The sequence below is a fragment of the Helicoverpa armigera genome, chromosome 1, assembly GCF_030705265.1.
Source record: "Helicoverpa armigera isolate CAAS_96S chromosome 1, ASM3070526v1, whole genome shotgun sequence".
NCBI lineage: Eukaryota > Metazoa > Arthropoda > Insecta > Lepidoptera > Noctuidae > Helicoverpa > Helicoverpa armigera.
This window is the reverse complement of record NC_087120.1, coordinates 10,826,265-10,840,376: the sequence shown is the minus strand read 5'-3', so window position 1 is coordinate 10,840,376 and position 14,112 is coordinate 10,826,265. Positions and strand designations below refer to the sequence as shown.

The following is a 14,112-nucleotide window of genomic DNA, read 5'->3' as shown; positions in this document are numbered from 1 at the left end:
ATGTTTGTTAAGAAAAGCAGTATTATTAATAAAATTATTAGCAGTATTATATTGCTTGAATATTACCGCTATTTTATTCGCATTAATGCGCTGTATGGCCGTCACCCCTTTTATTTCGCTAGAAAATATGTGGTTAAGGTAGATAGGGCTCTTATTTCCTATTCTATCCTTATTGTTGGTGGCTTCAATGAACACTTTAAAGTCCACATAAGGTGCATTTTCTGGATATAGTCTTTTATAATCTGGTTTGAAATATGGTGAATAGTCAGTACGCTCACCGCCGCCGCCATCACCACAGCAGTCCATCGCAGTCCCTTCGCCTCCGGCCTCAGACCGGGGACGTTTATGTGAGGTGGGCGGGTTATCCCCGCCCCCCTCATTTCCCACCATTTTCACAGTTTTCCACACCTAGCACTTTTGTTTTAATTACTTTTACATAAAAAAAACTAGCAAATGTTTAATAAAAACAAATTTTGAAAAAATCCTGAACCGCGCTTATTTAAAGTTCCCGCCAGAATCCCCAAGTAGCACTTTAAAAGAGAATAGAGATAAATTAACGATAACTGAAAAACCGATTATTACCGACAATTTTTCTTCGACGCGTATCCAAAAGTGTGTTGGCATAGGAAAAAAAAAATAGTGACACGTCCACCCACCCTGTCAAACTTCCACAGTTTCCCTGTTCCTGTATGATAAATTTTCATGTTTTAACTATTAAAAATGGTAAGAACCACTTTGATTTAACAATAATAAACGTAACTGAGTGTTTGCGCATATTTGTTAGTGCGGACAAAATTTCCGCCACGTAGTTATATATTTGTCGGCAGTGTGTCATCATTCGTATAATGTCGGCTTCTACTTGATGCAATTCGCGTGTAATAGGTGTTTGTTGTGCTTTGGACGGAGTCTGTAACGTGTACTGTTGCTATGTTCCAACAGCCGTTACGCCTGGATATCAAGAGGAAGTTGACAGCGAGGTCGGACCGCGTCAAGTGCGTGGACCAGCACCCGTCGGAGCCATGGCTCCTGTGCTCCTTGTACAACGGTGACGTGAACATATGGAACTATGAGACACACACGCAGATCAAACGCTTCGAGGTAACCAACAGTTTTTGCTATAGAATATACCAGTAGCATCTTTTAGCTTCCCATGTCCATCAAAGCTTGTCTTGATTTAGCAAACATGATCCGAGTTTCAAACCTCTTTCTGTATGAATAGTGTGGTTTACTAGTTATGCTCATCAATATCATGCTTGTATTTCCTATAGAATGAAATTGAAAATATTTTTTATCAGGTTACAGCTAATAAGATTTGTTTATGCCATATAAGTTCTTAGTTAGACAATATTTTCATATAATATTCGTAAAAGGGCTCTATACAACAATGCTTATTACTTTTCCACTCAGAACTTTGTATGACTTCTAATCTTCAATGAATATCTTTGTCACAAATTACTTTTGGTTGCATCGCATCTGTTAAAATCATCATTGATGTGATTTTATAAATCCTTTTTGTAATGGGTAATAATTATTATCATGGTCTGTTTTTGCTACCAGAATAGCTTTGTGTGAAGATTATAGTGGACTTCGGTTACACACAAAGCCATGCACATATCATATGAATCTCTGTCCAGATTAATTTTTGTAATGCCATCCTACAGAAAATAATAAAATGCTCCATAATTTATAAACAGTTTTAAGTGTTATGATGCTTTATTATCTAATCAATATTAATACGATGAGGTGATCAATCTCATAACAAATACTGTTTCCAGTCACATTTTAGAATACCAATTTAAGTTTGAATAAATACTAACATGCTGACAATTTAGAAACTGTACCCTTGTGTCCTACAAATCCATTTGTTAAATAAATAAAACTACAGGAACACAACTTTTAGTTTAAGATTGTACAGTAAAAAAAATTGTTTAGAAATTGAAAATTTAAAACATTGTTATCTAACCACTCTAAGCAAAATTACAAAACATGATTAGTTAGTTAGTTTAGGTCTCTTGAGAAAATTACAGTCTGTACATTTATTGATATAAATAAATAACCTATGTACATTTTCTTTTCATGAGCAGCTGTTTTATGAGTTTACTGCTATGATAAAAATTAATACAACTTGCTTACATTCCACTATCACCATCTGTTAAAACAGAGTACATTGATGTCAACACGTAAACAAAGTTTCTTGAAGCCTCATAACATGGGCAGGATATTTACTAAACGGCTGTCATTCTTTTTCTCATACTTTGGATTTGTCTTTAAATGGTTATATACATACATGCTTTGTGGTATACACATAGCTCTAAAATACATAACAGATAAAGAAGATGATTCTAACAACTTCAACTTTAATAAACAATGTCATAATTTTTCTCAATAAACAGACTGAAAAGACTGCAGTAATATGCTCTGTCTGCCATTTTCCTAAACTACACAGTAGATATGGTGCTATTTCAAAATCTGTAATCTATTGTATCTATATAATCTATTATAGTGGTATGCACTATAGGAAGACTGCAAAATCCATTGATTAAGCTTAACTTATGGGCATAACATTGATGACATGAATGTCATAACATATGTAATGCATTTGTTGTGTAGGTATGCGACCTGCCCGTGCGTGCCGCGAAGTTTGTTCCGCGCAAGAACTGGGTCATCACCGGTTCCGATGACATGCAGATCCGCGTCTTCAACTACAACACGTTGGAGAGAGTGCACGCCTTCGAGGCTCATTCTGACTACGTACGGTGTATCGCGATACATCCTACACAACCATACATTCTTACAAGCAGTGGTAAGTCATGTCTTCATTTTTTGAAGGAAACAGTTGCTAATGTAGGCATCCCTAGTAGATTACTACTTGGAGATTGAGTACTCTGTAAATCTATATTCCTCTTCATCAAATAGCTTGGTAACAACAGCTCTCTTGATATAAATGTAGTTTGGCGTAATACATGAACCACTATCTGTATGTAGGTCAACCTAGGTCAATATGCTCTCGCGTATTTAATACAACATTTACATTCTATGTAAGATGCATTCATCTTGTATCAGTACTACAAATCAATACAGGTACGAAAAAGATCTCGATTGCAATTAAACATTGTCACTGTACATAAATTTGATCATCCAAGCATTCAATAATGTACAGTATAATTTTCCAATATCACTTACTAATTGGATCAATAATACAATTCTTTAGTTATTTTTCGTTAGAAGATGCCGACTGTTTGAAAAATCGATACAGAAAGTTATAGGTCACGTCTGTTAGCCTCGGATTTCCATTTATAGAGCGGGAGCTGTTTCATTCGCTACAACTTATTTTAATTTTCAGATGACTTGTTGATAAAGCTATGGAACTGGGAACGCAACTGGGCGTGCCAGCAGGTGTTCGAGGGTCACACGCATTATGTGATGCAGATCGTCATCAATCCCAAGGACAACAACACATTCGCGAGCGCTAGTCTCGATACCACCGTCAAAGTAAGTCTGCACGGCTGTCCTTCTTCCCACCATTACAGACAATTAATCTGAAGACTTTCAAGGCAGCATTGTTGACTTGGACAGTATACAATTAGTATAAACTGTGCAATATGACTCGTAAGAAAATTACTGTAATAATACTATAGTATGTTTGAGTTTTCTTAAAGTCCCATGTAGTTTTAGCAGAAGCAGTTGCCTTTTTAGCGTTTTGATAAAATTATTTGATGTTATCTTGTATGTAATCAGGTATGGCAGCTTGGATCGTCAATCTCTAACTTCACGCTAGAAGGGCACGAGAAAGGTGTGAACTGCGTGGATTACTACCACGGCGGAGACAAACCCTACCTCATAAGTGGTGCTGACGATCGTCTCGTCAAAATATGGGACTACCAAAACAAAACTTGTGTTCAGACATTAGAAAGTAAGTTAAACTTATAACTTGTTTCATGATAACAATCCTTAGCATCTTTTCATACAGACTTACAATTCGGCAATTCATTTCATTCATCCTACAATTTGCAGTTGTTGCTCAGGTTATTTTAAATGACTGCAGTCAATTGATGCATATTAGGACACAAAGGAGCTGCAGCAGTAATCTTGTATTGCATAAAGAACGTACTGACATCTTAGTACCAATCTTCTTACCTGAAATATCTTATGTACTATATTATTTTCTGAGTAAATCACCAGTAACAAGTATTAATAAAGTCTTATTGCGTAGGTCACACACAGAATGTGTCAGCTGTATCATTTCACCCCGAGCTTCCAATACTGCTGACCGGCTCAGAAGATGGCACCATCAGGATATGGCACGCCGGCACTTACAGGCTCGAGTCTTCCCTAAACTACGGCTTCGAAAGAGTCTGGACTATATCTTCCATGCATGGATCTAATAATGTGGCAATCGGGTAAGTTTAACTCGAACTTTACCATTTACTGTATCTCAGAGTTTCTCCCAAATCCTGATAGAACTACTTATGTTCCATAATTTATTCTGATGAATAAGCTATGTTGCTATTCTAACTATCATCAAAATGCGTTACTCACAATCTTTCTACTTTCATACTATTAGTTTGATTAATGACATATCCTCCTTCAATCAAAAATGTTAAAGTTCTTTTTACACAAATATTGAGTATATTCCTATGTTCATCAGTTACGACGAGGGCACGATTATGATCAAGGTTGGCCGTGAGGAGCCCGCTATTTCCATGGACGTCAACGGTGGCAAGATTATCTGGGCGAAGCATTCGGAGATGCAGCAAGTCAACTTGAAGGCGCTACCTGAAGGTGGGTGTTGGTATTCTTGTGCTTGATGATGTGTTATCTTGTAAAGGGTCTGTTTTCAACCGACTTCAAAAAAAAAGTTCTCAGTTTTACCACCTTTGGCTGAATAAAGTTTTGAAGCAGTTGTCAGCATTGTAATTGTCAGATTTAGAAGGTTTTGTTTACACAATTGAAGTCGGTGTTTTGTTTTAATTTCAGGTACCGAAATAAAAGATGGCGAGCGTGTCCCCGTTATGGCGAAGGACATGGGTTCCTGCGAGATCTACCCACAGACTATTGCTCACAACCCGAACGGCCGTTTCGTGGTTGTCTGTGGTGATGGAGAATACATCATTTATACCGCAATGGCGCTGAGAAACAAGGCTTTTGGAACTGCGCAAGAGTTTGTCTGGGCATTTGACAGCTCGGAGTATGCGACCCTTGAAAATTCCAGTACCATAAAGGTATTCAAAAACTTCAAAGAGAGAAAGAGCTTCAAGCCCGAGTTTGGTGCTGAAGGTGAGTGGTAGTATTATAAAGTTGATCATTCAAATGGTGAATTTCCTTGTAGTATTTTCATCTTGACAATGACATAAACATAAATCTTTGTTCAACTGTTTTTTCACTAATGTTTTTGTTCAGGTATTTACGGAGGGTTCATGCTGGGTGTGAAGTCTATCAGCGGTGTGGCATTCTCGTTCTACGACTGGGAGAATCTAGAACTTATCAGAAGGTAAATGCAAACTGGCTAATTAATCAGAATACTTATGTTTATTTTCACACTACCAAAGTCAAAGCTCTTTACTCTGTGTTCATAGGTTACAAAGGTGTTAGTATGTACAAAATAAACATATGTTGCACAGCGATTGTTCATTTCAGTAGTTTTTTTTTGTCTTAATTAGAAATTAAAGAAAAGCTTGCTTGATCATAAATAGTAACTCAATGAAATTATTGATATTGTCACTCATCGTGATCAAGAAAATTCAGTAAAGTCGGTAATTGCTTTAGTTTCCAAGTAGCACTAGTATTGCTTTAGTTCTTTGCGATCGATCTTAATTACATCCATGCTGGGCAGTTATAGCTGTGCACAATTAAAATTAAGTTTTATCCACATACGAACTTGAAACTTTTTGTTGCGTTTTAGTCATGAAAATCTATTATTTGCTACAAAATATCATCAAAGAGGTTAATAAGGTATGATATACTAAGTGGCTAGCGAAAAAATATTTGTATAACGTTACGCTACCTTGATCGTGTAACCAAAGCAGGCTTAAAATATAATCCTGTGTAGTATTACCACTGTAGCGAGTTTTACAGCTAAGCGATTTCCTTTGCATATTTTTACTGACGTATTCGACCTCATTACAATAATGCGAATTTATGTTGTCAAAAATATGAATTAAAAATATTAATATTAAATATTTTATAATATACACAGTACATAGAGGAACTTAGGTACTTGCAGTGAACATATAATATTTTTGAGAAAACATTTGTAGATAAAACTTTATGATGAGACGATCATACTGAAGTTAATTTAAATAAGTGAACAAAATATAAGTCCATCTTAATTAGTGAGATATTATGATTAATGACAAGTAATACTCGTATTCGAGGCGTGGGTATAGTAATATGCGTTTTTTAAATACACTTCTTATCCATTGTCATTTCAACAGAATAGAGGCTTTGCGTATTTGTTTGTTGTGTAAATTGTAGAGATTCCGGAGGGTTATTGGCTTGCGAAACATAAAATGCAAATTAAACGTCTGAAATTATGATGAACTATTTGTAGAAAAAGGCTGTGGATTTGGGAGTCATCCAAATTCTTGGAGGCATCTATCCTTCATACCATGAACGTCCTAAACAAAATATGATCATAGTATACACTGTCGGATTGTTGATGGCAATATGCCTAGTAATTTTGCCTCCAAGATGGGGAAAAACTATAAAAACCACTGATGATACCCAATAATAAAAATAATGCAATCGTATTCGATCAGCTGTGCACGAATAAAGATAATTTCTACGTTTTTTCATCGTACTCTCCACACATTGTGGCTGCTTTGGCGACTTCACACTTCTTTAGCGCTTAGAATTATGAATATACTTGTTATAAGCGAGTCGATACATTTGCAAAATGTAAAAAGAAATATATAAAATAAACATGAGCTTGCGACACATCCAAAACATTTGTAAACGAGAAAGTTCATAAGAAATAATTGAAAACAGTATATCTTTGTCTGTGCAAGATGAGGCCTGTGCTGTGTGTGATAATATATTAGGATTGTCTTTGCTTGCTACATAATGCTGTGCCTTATTTGAACACTAGTTCATCTTCAACTTTTTTGTTCAGGATTGAGATCCAGCCCCGTCACGTGTATTGGTCGGAGAGCGGGAACTTGGTGTGCCTGGCCACTGACGACTCGTACTATGTGCTCAAGTACAACGCCGCCGTGGTCACTCGCGCCCGGGAGACCAACAGCAACATCACAGAAGATGGTATTGAGGATGCTTTTGAGGTAATTGTCTCTTGTAAATTAATATGCTATAGTATATACAACGATTTCTCGCAAGGGCTGCCGTTCTCTAGTGTAGCCGTTCTCCAGCCAGATGCCCAAAGAGCACAGACTCATAGTCTGACAGGACGGCAATCTGATAAGACTGAGAAAGGGTAGGGTGCAATACCGACAACTTATAGTGCTATTCGAAGCGCACGGGTGAAACATGTCAACTTGAACACTCCCGCTTCTGTGGATTTTATCTATAGAGCGATTCGGTGAGTGGCCCGAAGCTTCAGTAGAAACTCTGCCCGCCCAGTGCACATTAGTCGCACTTGCGATCACTAAACCAATGTGACTGTTGGTATTACCTTACAGGCATAGTAGGTATACTTTTTAAGCCAATATCTAAGAATGAAGTTGAATTAATATTGCCGTTGGCAGATGAAAACATTCAAGAATCATTGTTGTGGCGTTTAAACTAAAAAAATATTTTACACAGTAACAAACATGGAATACTTTAATTTAATCAGTTAGTCGTGTGAAATAATTTAAAAGTTATGTTCAATAATGTTACTGGCGCGATAAGGACTCGCGTTCGTGATAAGCCTACTAACCGTTACGACATTCTTTATCTACTCACTCTAATGTTTCAAAATTAATTTATAGTATCTGTGAGAATAGTTACATGGCTACTAGTCGAAACACGAAGCTAAAATAATCGAAATAAATAATAAGAAATTGAAATTCTACAGTAAGAATTAAGAGTTTTACGAGTCAAATACCATTTTAAAAAATTGACACGCAATCAGGTCATTAACATTGCCTACTGATAGGATTTTTTAATAAAGTTGGTAGAAATGTATGTGAACAATAAGGATGTTTCTATGGTGTAAATTGTAACACGATGATGATGTATGAATGAGTTTACCAGAAAATATGACCATTACTGTTATCAAGGCTTATCCCGTTGCCCGGGTAACTGAGTTGAGGAGGTCAGATATGCTCATATTCGCTCCATTTAAAACACTGATACTCAGGTGCATCCAGGCAGGTTTTCCAGGAGGATACATAGATGTCATAACAAGAATATCAATTTACTAAAATATGTCCTCATACCCTTTTCCAATTTTGTCTGAGTTGCAAAAGTTGCATTGACTGTTTCATAAGGCTGACACTAATTTCGATTACTACATTAATGGGTTCTAGGAATGCTGACAAAGCCTACCAAGAAAACTAGCTAAACCAGTAGCAACCAGCTGCAACCAGCTACAACCAGTTCACAAATGTAATCGCTTCAATATCCTCACCAGGTTGTGGGCGCAGTGAACGAGATAGTGAGGACTGGGCTATGGGTGGGCGACTGCTTCATCTACACGAACTCAGTGAACAGAATAAACTACTACGTCGGCGGCGAGATCGTCACTATATCCCACCTGGACCACACCATGTATATCCTAGGATACGTAGCCAAGGAGAACAGGTAATGAGTCTTTGTATTTCAAAGAACATTCAGAAAATGTTTCTTTCATTATGCCCCGTAAATTAAAAGTCTAGCCTATTCCAAGTTTACTTCTTAGCAAAGGTCTGGATGTGGTTGCTAAAATATTGAACCCCATGCTAGATTTGGGCTAATAACTGTCTATAAACTAGGAACACGTTTCAAATACTGCTTCCAACATTATAGTGGTCGATGTTTAGGGGTGATACCCCACTTTTGTATCTAATATGCTGTTTATAGAATAGCTTTTGATCCTAATATACATGAGCATCTGAATACTTTAAATTCAGTGGTAAACAAGGCTATAATATCTGTTATTATAATTTTCTCAACAGTAACATGACATCGTTGTCCACAGACTGTATCTAAACGACAAGGAGTTGAACATCGTGTCATACTCCCTCCTGCTGTCGGTACTTGAGTATCAGACGGCGGTGATGCGCGCAGACTTCGAGACGGCCGATCGCGTACTGCCCACCATACCTCACGAGCACCGCACCAGGGTCGCTCACTTCCTAGAGAAACAAGTAGGTTATATCTATTTATTACTTTCATGAGTTCATCATCATCATCTTAGCCATAGGACGTCCACTGCTGAACATAGGCCTCCCCCTTAGATCTCCACAGATACCTGTTGGAGGCGACCTGCATCAAACGTCTTCCGGCGACCTTTCATATGTTACCACCGCATAATTTACAACTAAAGGTTGGCTCGGTAGTCTTCAAGCTTCGTCATCTAAACCATCCAAAACTATGCAATGGAACGCGTTTGGTGATAAAAAAACTGATGACCAATGTGATTGAAACAATGATTCTCAGAGGGAAAAGGTGAAGAAGTACTTATTCCGAGGATTCTGATGATCCCAGCCGACATGCCCTTCAATTTCCAATTCGCCTTGCATTCGCAATGACTATAAATAAATCACAAGGACGTTCCTTAGATATTTGTGGACTAAATTTAGAACGTTCAATGGTCAGAGGGGGTTCAATGGTCCGTCAAGGAGATCAGTCAGCTACAGAGGACATATTATAGAGTATGTACAAGCATTGGCGCTGACTCGAGCATTTTCTATTCCTTCACTCTCATAGCGCTATGGGGCGGGAATCGGACACGTCCGGAGATAGATAAAGGAGATGTTTGAGACTCATACCTACCACATTAGGAATGACTATCAAAATACAGGTTCAACGGTGCTGCTAAGATGTAATTTTGTCGATTTTTTTTTGTGATTGCCGATGAGAACAATACTAACCAAACAAAATTTCACAGGGCTTCAAGCAGCAAGCTCTGGCGGTATCCACAGAGCCCGAACACCAGTTCGAACTGGCTCTCTCGCTGGGAGAACTACGGAGGGCGAAGCAGCTTGCTGAAGAAGCGGCCGTTGCCGAAGGAGCCCCGTCTCGGTCGTCCTCGGCACGATGGTCGCGACTCGGGGCTGCGGCCGCTGCTGCCGCTGACACCGAGCTTACGAAGGCCTGCTACCAGAGCGCTAAGGATTACAGTGCTTTGTTGCTGTTCGCGGCTAGCACTGGTGAGTAAAGTTACTGTAGTTGTAATTTTAGCTTATTGCATATCTAGTTTTAGCTCAGCACTAGCTACTCCCAGCGGTGTTACTGGTGATCCATGGGAATAGATAAAAGACTTAGCTTTCTTCGGTAAATGGGCTATCGAAACTGAAATATTTTCAAATCTGATCTATAGAATCGCACCTTCAAACAAACTCTTCATATTTATGGTATTGTTATAGATTTGTATAGGTATAATCTATACGAGATATATTTTCAGTAATCTATATTTATATGGCCCTCTTAAATTTCGGCTAGAAGGTAACTTTGTTTTCTACATAAAATTAAGCTGAATATCCATTTAGGCAATATCCTCCATATTTTAGAGACAGATTTATATTTTTTATACTTTATAGTAACATTATTTCTGTCCGTGCAGGTGACAAGACGTTGCTAAGGAACGTAGCTCAGATGTCTTCGGAGGAGGGCGCGGAGAACATCTCGTTCGTGGCGTACTTCATGCTGAATGATCTCGACGCCTGTCTCAATCTGCTGATACAGCGCAACAAACTACCTGAAGCCGCCTTCTTTGCCAGGTAAGCTGAACTAAATCACGTCATCATTACCCTATTTATTTAATACTAGCTTTCGCCCGCGGTTTCACCCGCATCCTGTGGGAACCTCTGCACGAACCCGGATAAAAAGCATATAGCCTATAGCCTGCCTCAATAAATGGGCTATCTAACCCTGAAAGAATTTTACAAATCGGTCCAGTAAATCCTGAGATTAGCGCGTTTAAGCAAACAATCAAACTCTTCAGCTTTATAATATTCGTATAGATTAGATCTAGAATTCGAGGTAACTAACTGTTGCCAACACTCTCACATTCACTCTATAGAGCTAACATTGTCCCAGTGGTGATGAAACGTCTACAAGTGACGTTTCGATGTCCATAGACACTTTAATAAACGCGTGTGTCATTAAATAACTTAGAAATAAAATGTCTGTTATAAAAAACCTACCGGCTTTAACATGATCAATTGGGCATCGTTTTGGTCACCTTTTCTCCAGTTTAGATAAGTTGAATTAAGAACCAGTTGCTCAATTTAACTATAAGGATAACCAAACCATAATCAGTCTTATACTTGCCACCCATTCCTCGAATCGGCAAAACAAATAAAAATGGTTCGATTATTGGTATAGTTAAATGGTGAAACTCACTGTAACACAAGAAATATCTGTAGAATAAACTAACGGCTCTCTTATTGAAAATGTTTGTTTTGTGCAGATCATACATTCCATCGAAAATGTCGGAGGTGGTGAAACTATGGCGCGAGTCGACATCGGCCACCAACAAGAAGCTCGGCCAATCGCTCGCCGACCCCGAGCAGTACGAAAACTTGTTCCCGGAGTACCTGGTAATATTATAATATTACTATACTGATAAATAATAAAACATATGTAGTAGAATGTAATATAAACTCCCTCAAAAGTACTCGTGTGACAAGTCTTGCACCCTAAACTAAGTTTCGATTAATTATATACTTTGCGAGGTTCATTAATTTTACGTTACAGGCTTTTTCTATAAGGCCCTATATTGTTCTGTGTAATATAAGATAACAATTTAGCACTTTTTCAATAATTGACTTGGTAAATGTTGTATTTGCCTATGATTGTTTGTTACCATTTTATTTATCTCTTCTTATTTGTTTTTATTTTATGTTGTAATCGTGTAATTAAATGGTGGTAACTCTAACTTAGTTAATGAATGCACGCATGAAAGATGGGACATGGAGATGATATTTGCCTCATGAAATTTCCAATTACCCAGAACTATGCACTTCATAAGTTCTTAACTGACCACATCCATTCAGCTTCTAACTAACACATTTATTTCAGCAATCGTTGGATCTGGAGAGATTTCAGCGCGAATACGGGTATGAGCAGAGTTGCCTGCTAGCAAACTTGCCCGAAGATTTTAAGACTTGCAATATCGACCGCGATCTCGCTGCCGAGAAAGCCGAGGCAGAGAAGAACGGCTTCAAACTGCCGCCCATTGTGCAAACTTCGCAATCCACCAGCGCAGCTGTTGCAGACATTAGTTTAACTACATCAGATTGGTAAGAATTTATACTAATATTATGAAATGTTATTTTTATTTTTGTTTAAATTGAATGTGTCCCTAAACTATTGAACAGATTTGAATGATTCGTTTACTGTCGGTAAGCTACACTATCCCTGGGCGACATAAGCTATCTTTTATTGGGCCAAGGGGTGGATTTCCCGGGAGACGGGGTCTTTAGGTCAATTGGGCAGTTACTATATTTAAAACCAGTTGCTTGTTAAATTCGACCCTGTTGAAAGAAACCATCAGAATCCAATTTACTTTTCTCACGTTTCCACAGTCCTACGAGCGATGCCTCCAGCAGTAAAGCTCCGGAGCAAGTACCACAAGCGTTGCCTTCCGCGCCTAAGAAACGGAACGATTCTCTCGACATCATGGACGAACTAGAGCGCGAGATTGATGACATCATACTGGATAGTACGGCCGACAGCGTGGTATGTTGTTGACACGACACTTCTTATACATATGTACAATGTACATCTTTATATTTATAATCTTAATGTTAATATATTTGCTGAGAAAATGACAATGCGTTTATGTGTAGTTAGATGAAGTAGCGTTTGTGAACGGACGACCAAATGAGATCTAATGACTCATAATAGAGTTAACGCTAGAAGGTAAATTGCTATAGGTCATTGTTATCGATAAAGATAACATAATAAGATTATTATTAGATGAATTAGTTGACGTTTACATGTCGTCATGATATTGACACTACCACAAAAATAAACAAATTCAACTATGAAAAAAGTTAGACGCAATTTGTGATCATAGGTAAATGTGAATGAACTAAAGTTACGATGACTGGGAGGTCAGTTATCCTTATTTATTTATTGAATAAACATGAGATTTCTATGCCGAATTAAATGACCACATTTTATAGAAAAACGTGCGTTGCTCTCAATGTCACCTTACTGACAATGACAAAATATTGGCAATATTATTGTGAAGCTCTCAGTTGTGACGAATTTCATTTACACACATGATAAACGAGTTTAATTTTATACGTAACTCTTTTCGTGAAATGGTAATATGTATGAAGATCTATTTATAGTAAGACTAATCTTAATTTTCTGATTTTCTGAGTTTTTATAGCAAACAAAATCCTTCGCTATGGAATAATATAAGTATTATGCAACATATTTGTAGTTACGGAAAAGTTTTGAATTGTTTCTCTTTAGCAAGTCAGATGTTGTGATAAAGTGCATCTAAATATGAGATAAAATGTTTTGTTTGTTTCAGGATCTGTCGGATGACGCAGATTTGATGGACTAATTTTTAAGTGTATTATTATTATTGTAATTGATTATTTTATATAACAGTACAGATCATAAAATTATTGTACTTCATAAAGTGCTAATTCCTTATAAGATTAAAGTATTATACAGATTTGCTTTTGATGTTTTTATTGTATAACTTACCTACCTTGACATTAGTAGTTAAGTTTGTTCGACAAGTGTCGTGGTACTTATGGTACTATGCAAAGGTCAAAACTAGTGTGGCCATCAAGCGCCGTGAGCCCAGCAACTCATTGATTTGGTAACTTATACGAGAATTTACTATACCGACTAGTAGTTTGTAGTATATGGTTGCACATTTGGTTTGCCCTACGCCCATCGAATTACCCTGTCACTCTAAGCGAGCTATAAGATAAGCCAAAACTGGGTTAAGCTCGCCGTTGTACATAAATTATGTTTTCCGTGTGTTAAAATGTATTTGTGTAC

General features: G+C 37.5%; 1 protein-coding gene across 2 annotated transcripts; it reads left to right on the top strand.

Annotated features, from left to right (window-relative positions):
• Positions 1–583: 583 nt before the first annotated feature.
• On the top strand, positions 584–13,781 carry LOC110379367 (coatomer subunit beta'). Of its 2 annotated transcripts, XM_021339008.3 has the most exons (18): positions 584–723; positions 940–1,098; positions 2,611–2,803; positions 3,344–3,492; positions 3,739–3,913; positions 4,214–4,400; positions 4,649–4,782; positions 4,978–5,277; positions 5,401–5,491; positions 7,112–7,277; positions 8,570–8,739; positions 9,116–9,284; positions 10,028–10,289; positions 10,703–10,859; positions 11,552–11,681; positions 12,163–12,383; positions 12,669–12,822; positions 13,631–13,781. In XM_021339008.3, exons 1-18 carry the CDS (start codon positions 721–723, stop codon positions 13,661–13,663), a joined length of 2,853 nt encoding a protein of 950 aa, XP_021194683.3. In that variant the 5' UTR covers positions 584–720; the 3' UTR covers positions 13,664–13,781. The 2 variants fall into 2 exon arrangements, with proteins under 2 accessions (XP_021194683.3, XP_021194681.3); XM_021339006.3 differs by lacking the exon at positions 584–723 and having other exon boundaries at positions 913–1,098.
• Positions 13,782–14,112: the final 331 nt, after the last annotated feature.

Bases quoted from the DNA above. Each gene is read 5' to 3' on its own strand.
- LOC110379367 (XM_021339006.3), top strand. From the start codon at position 928: ATGTTCCAACAGCCGTTACGCCTGGATATCAAGAGGAAGTTGACAGCG. The intron at 4,783-4,977 runs GTGGGTGTTGGT...TTTTAATTTCAG, and splicing joins CTTGAAGGCGCTACCTGAAG to GTACCGAAATAAAAGATGGC. The intron at 10,860-11,551 runs GTAAGCTGAACT...TGTTTTGTGCAG, and splicing joins GAAGCCGCCTTCTTTGCCAG to ATCATACATTCCATCGAAAA.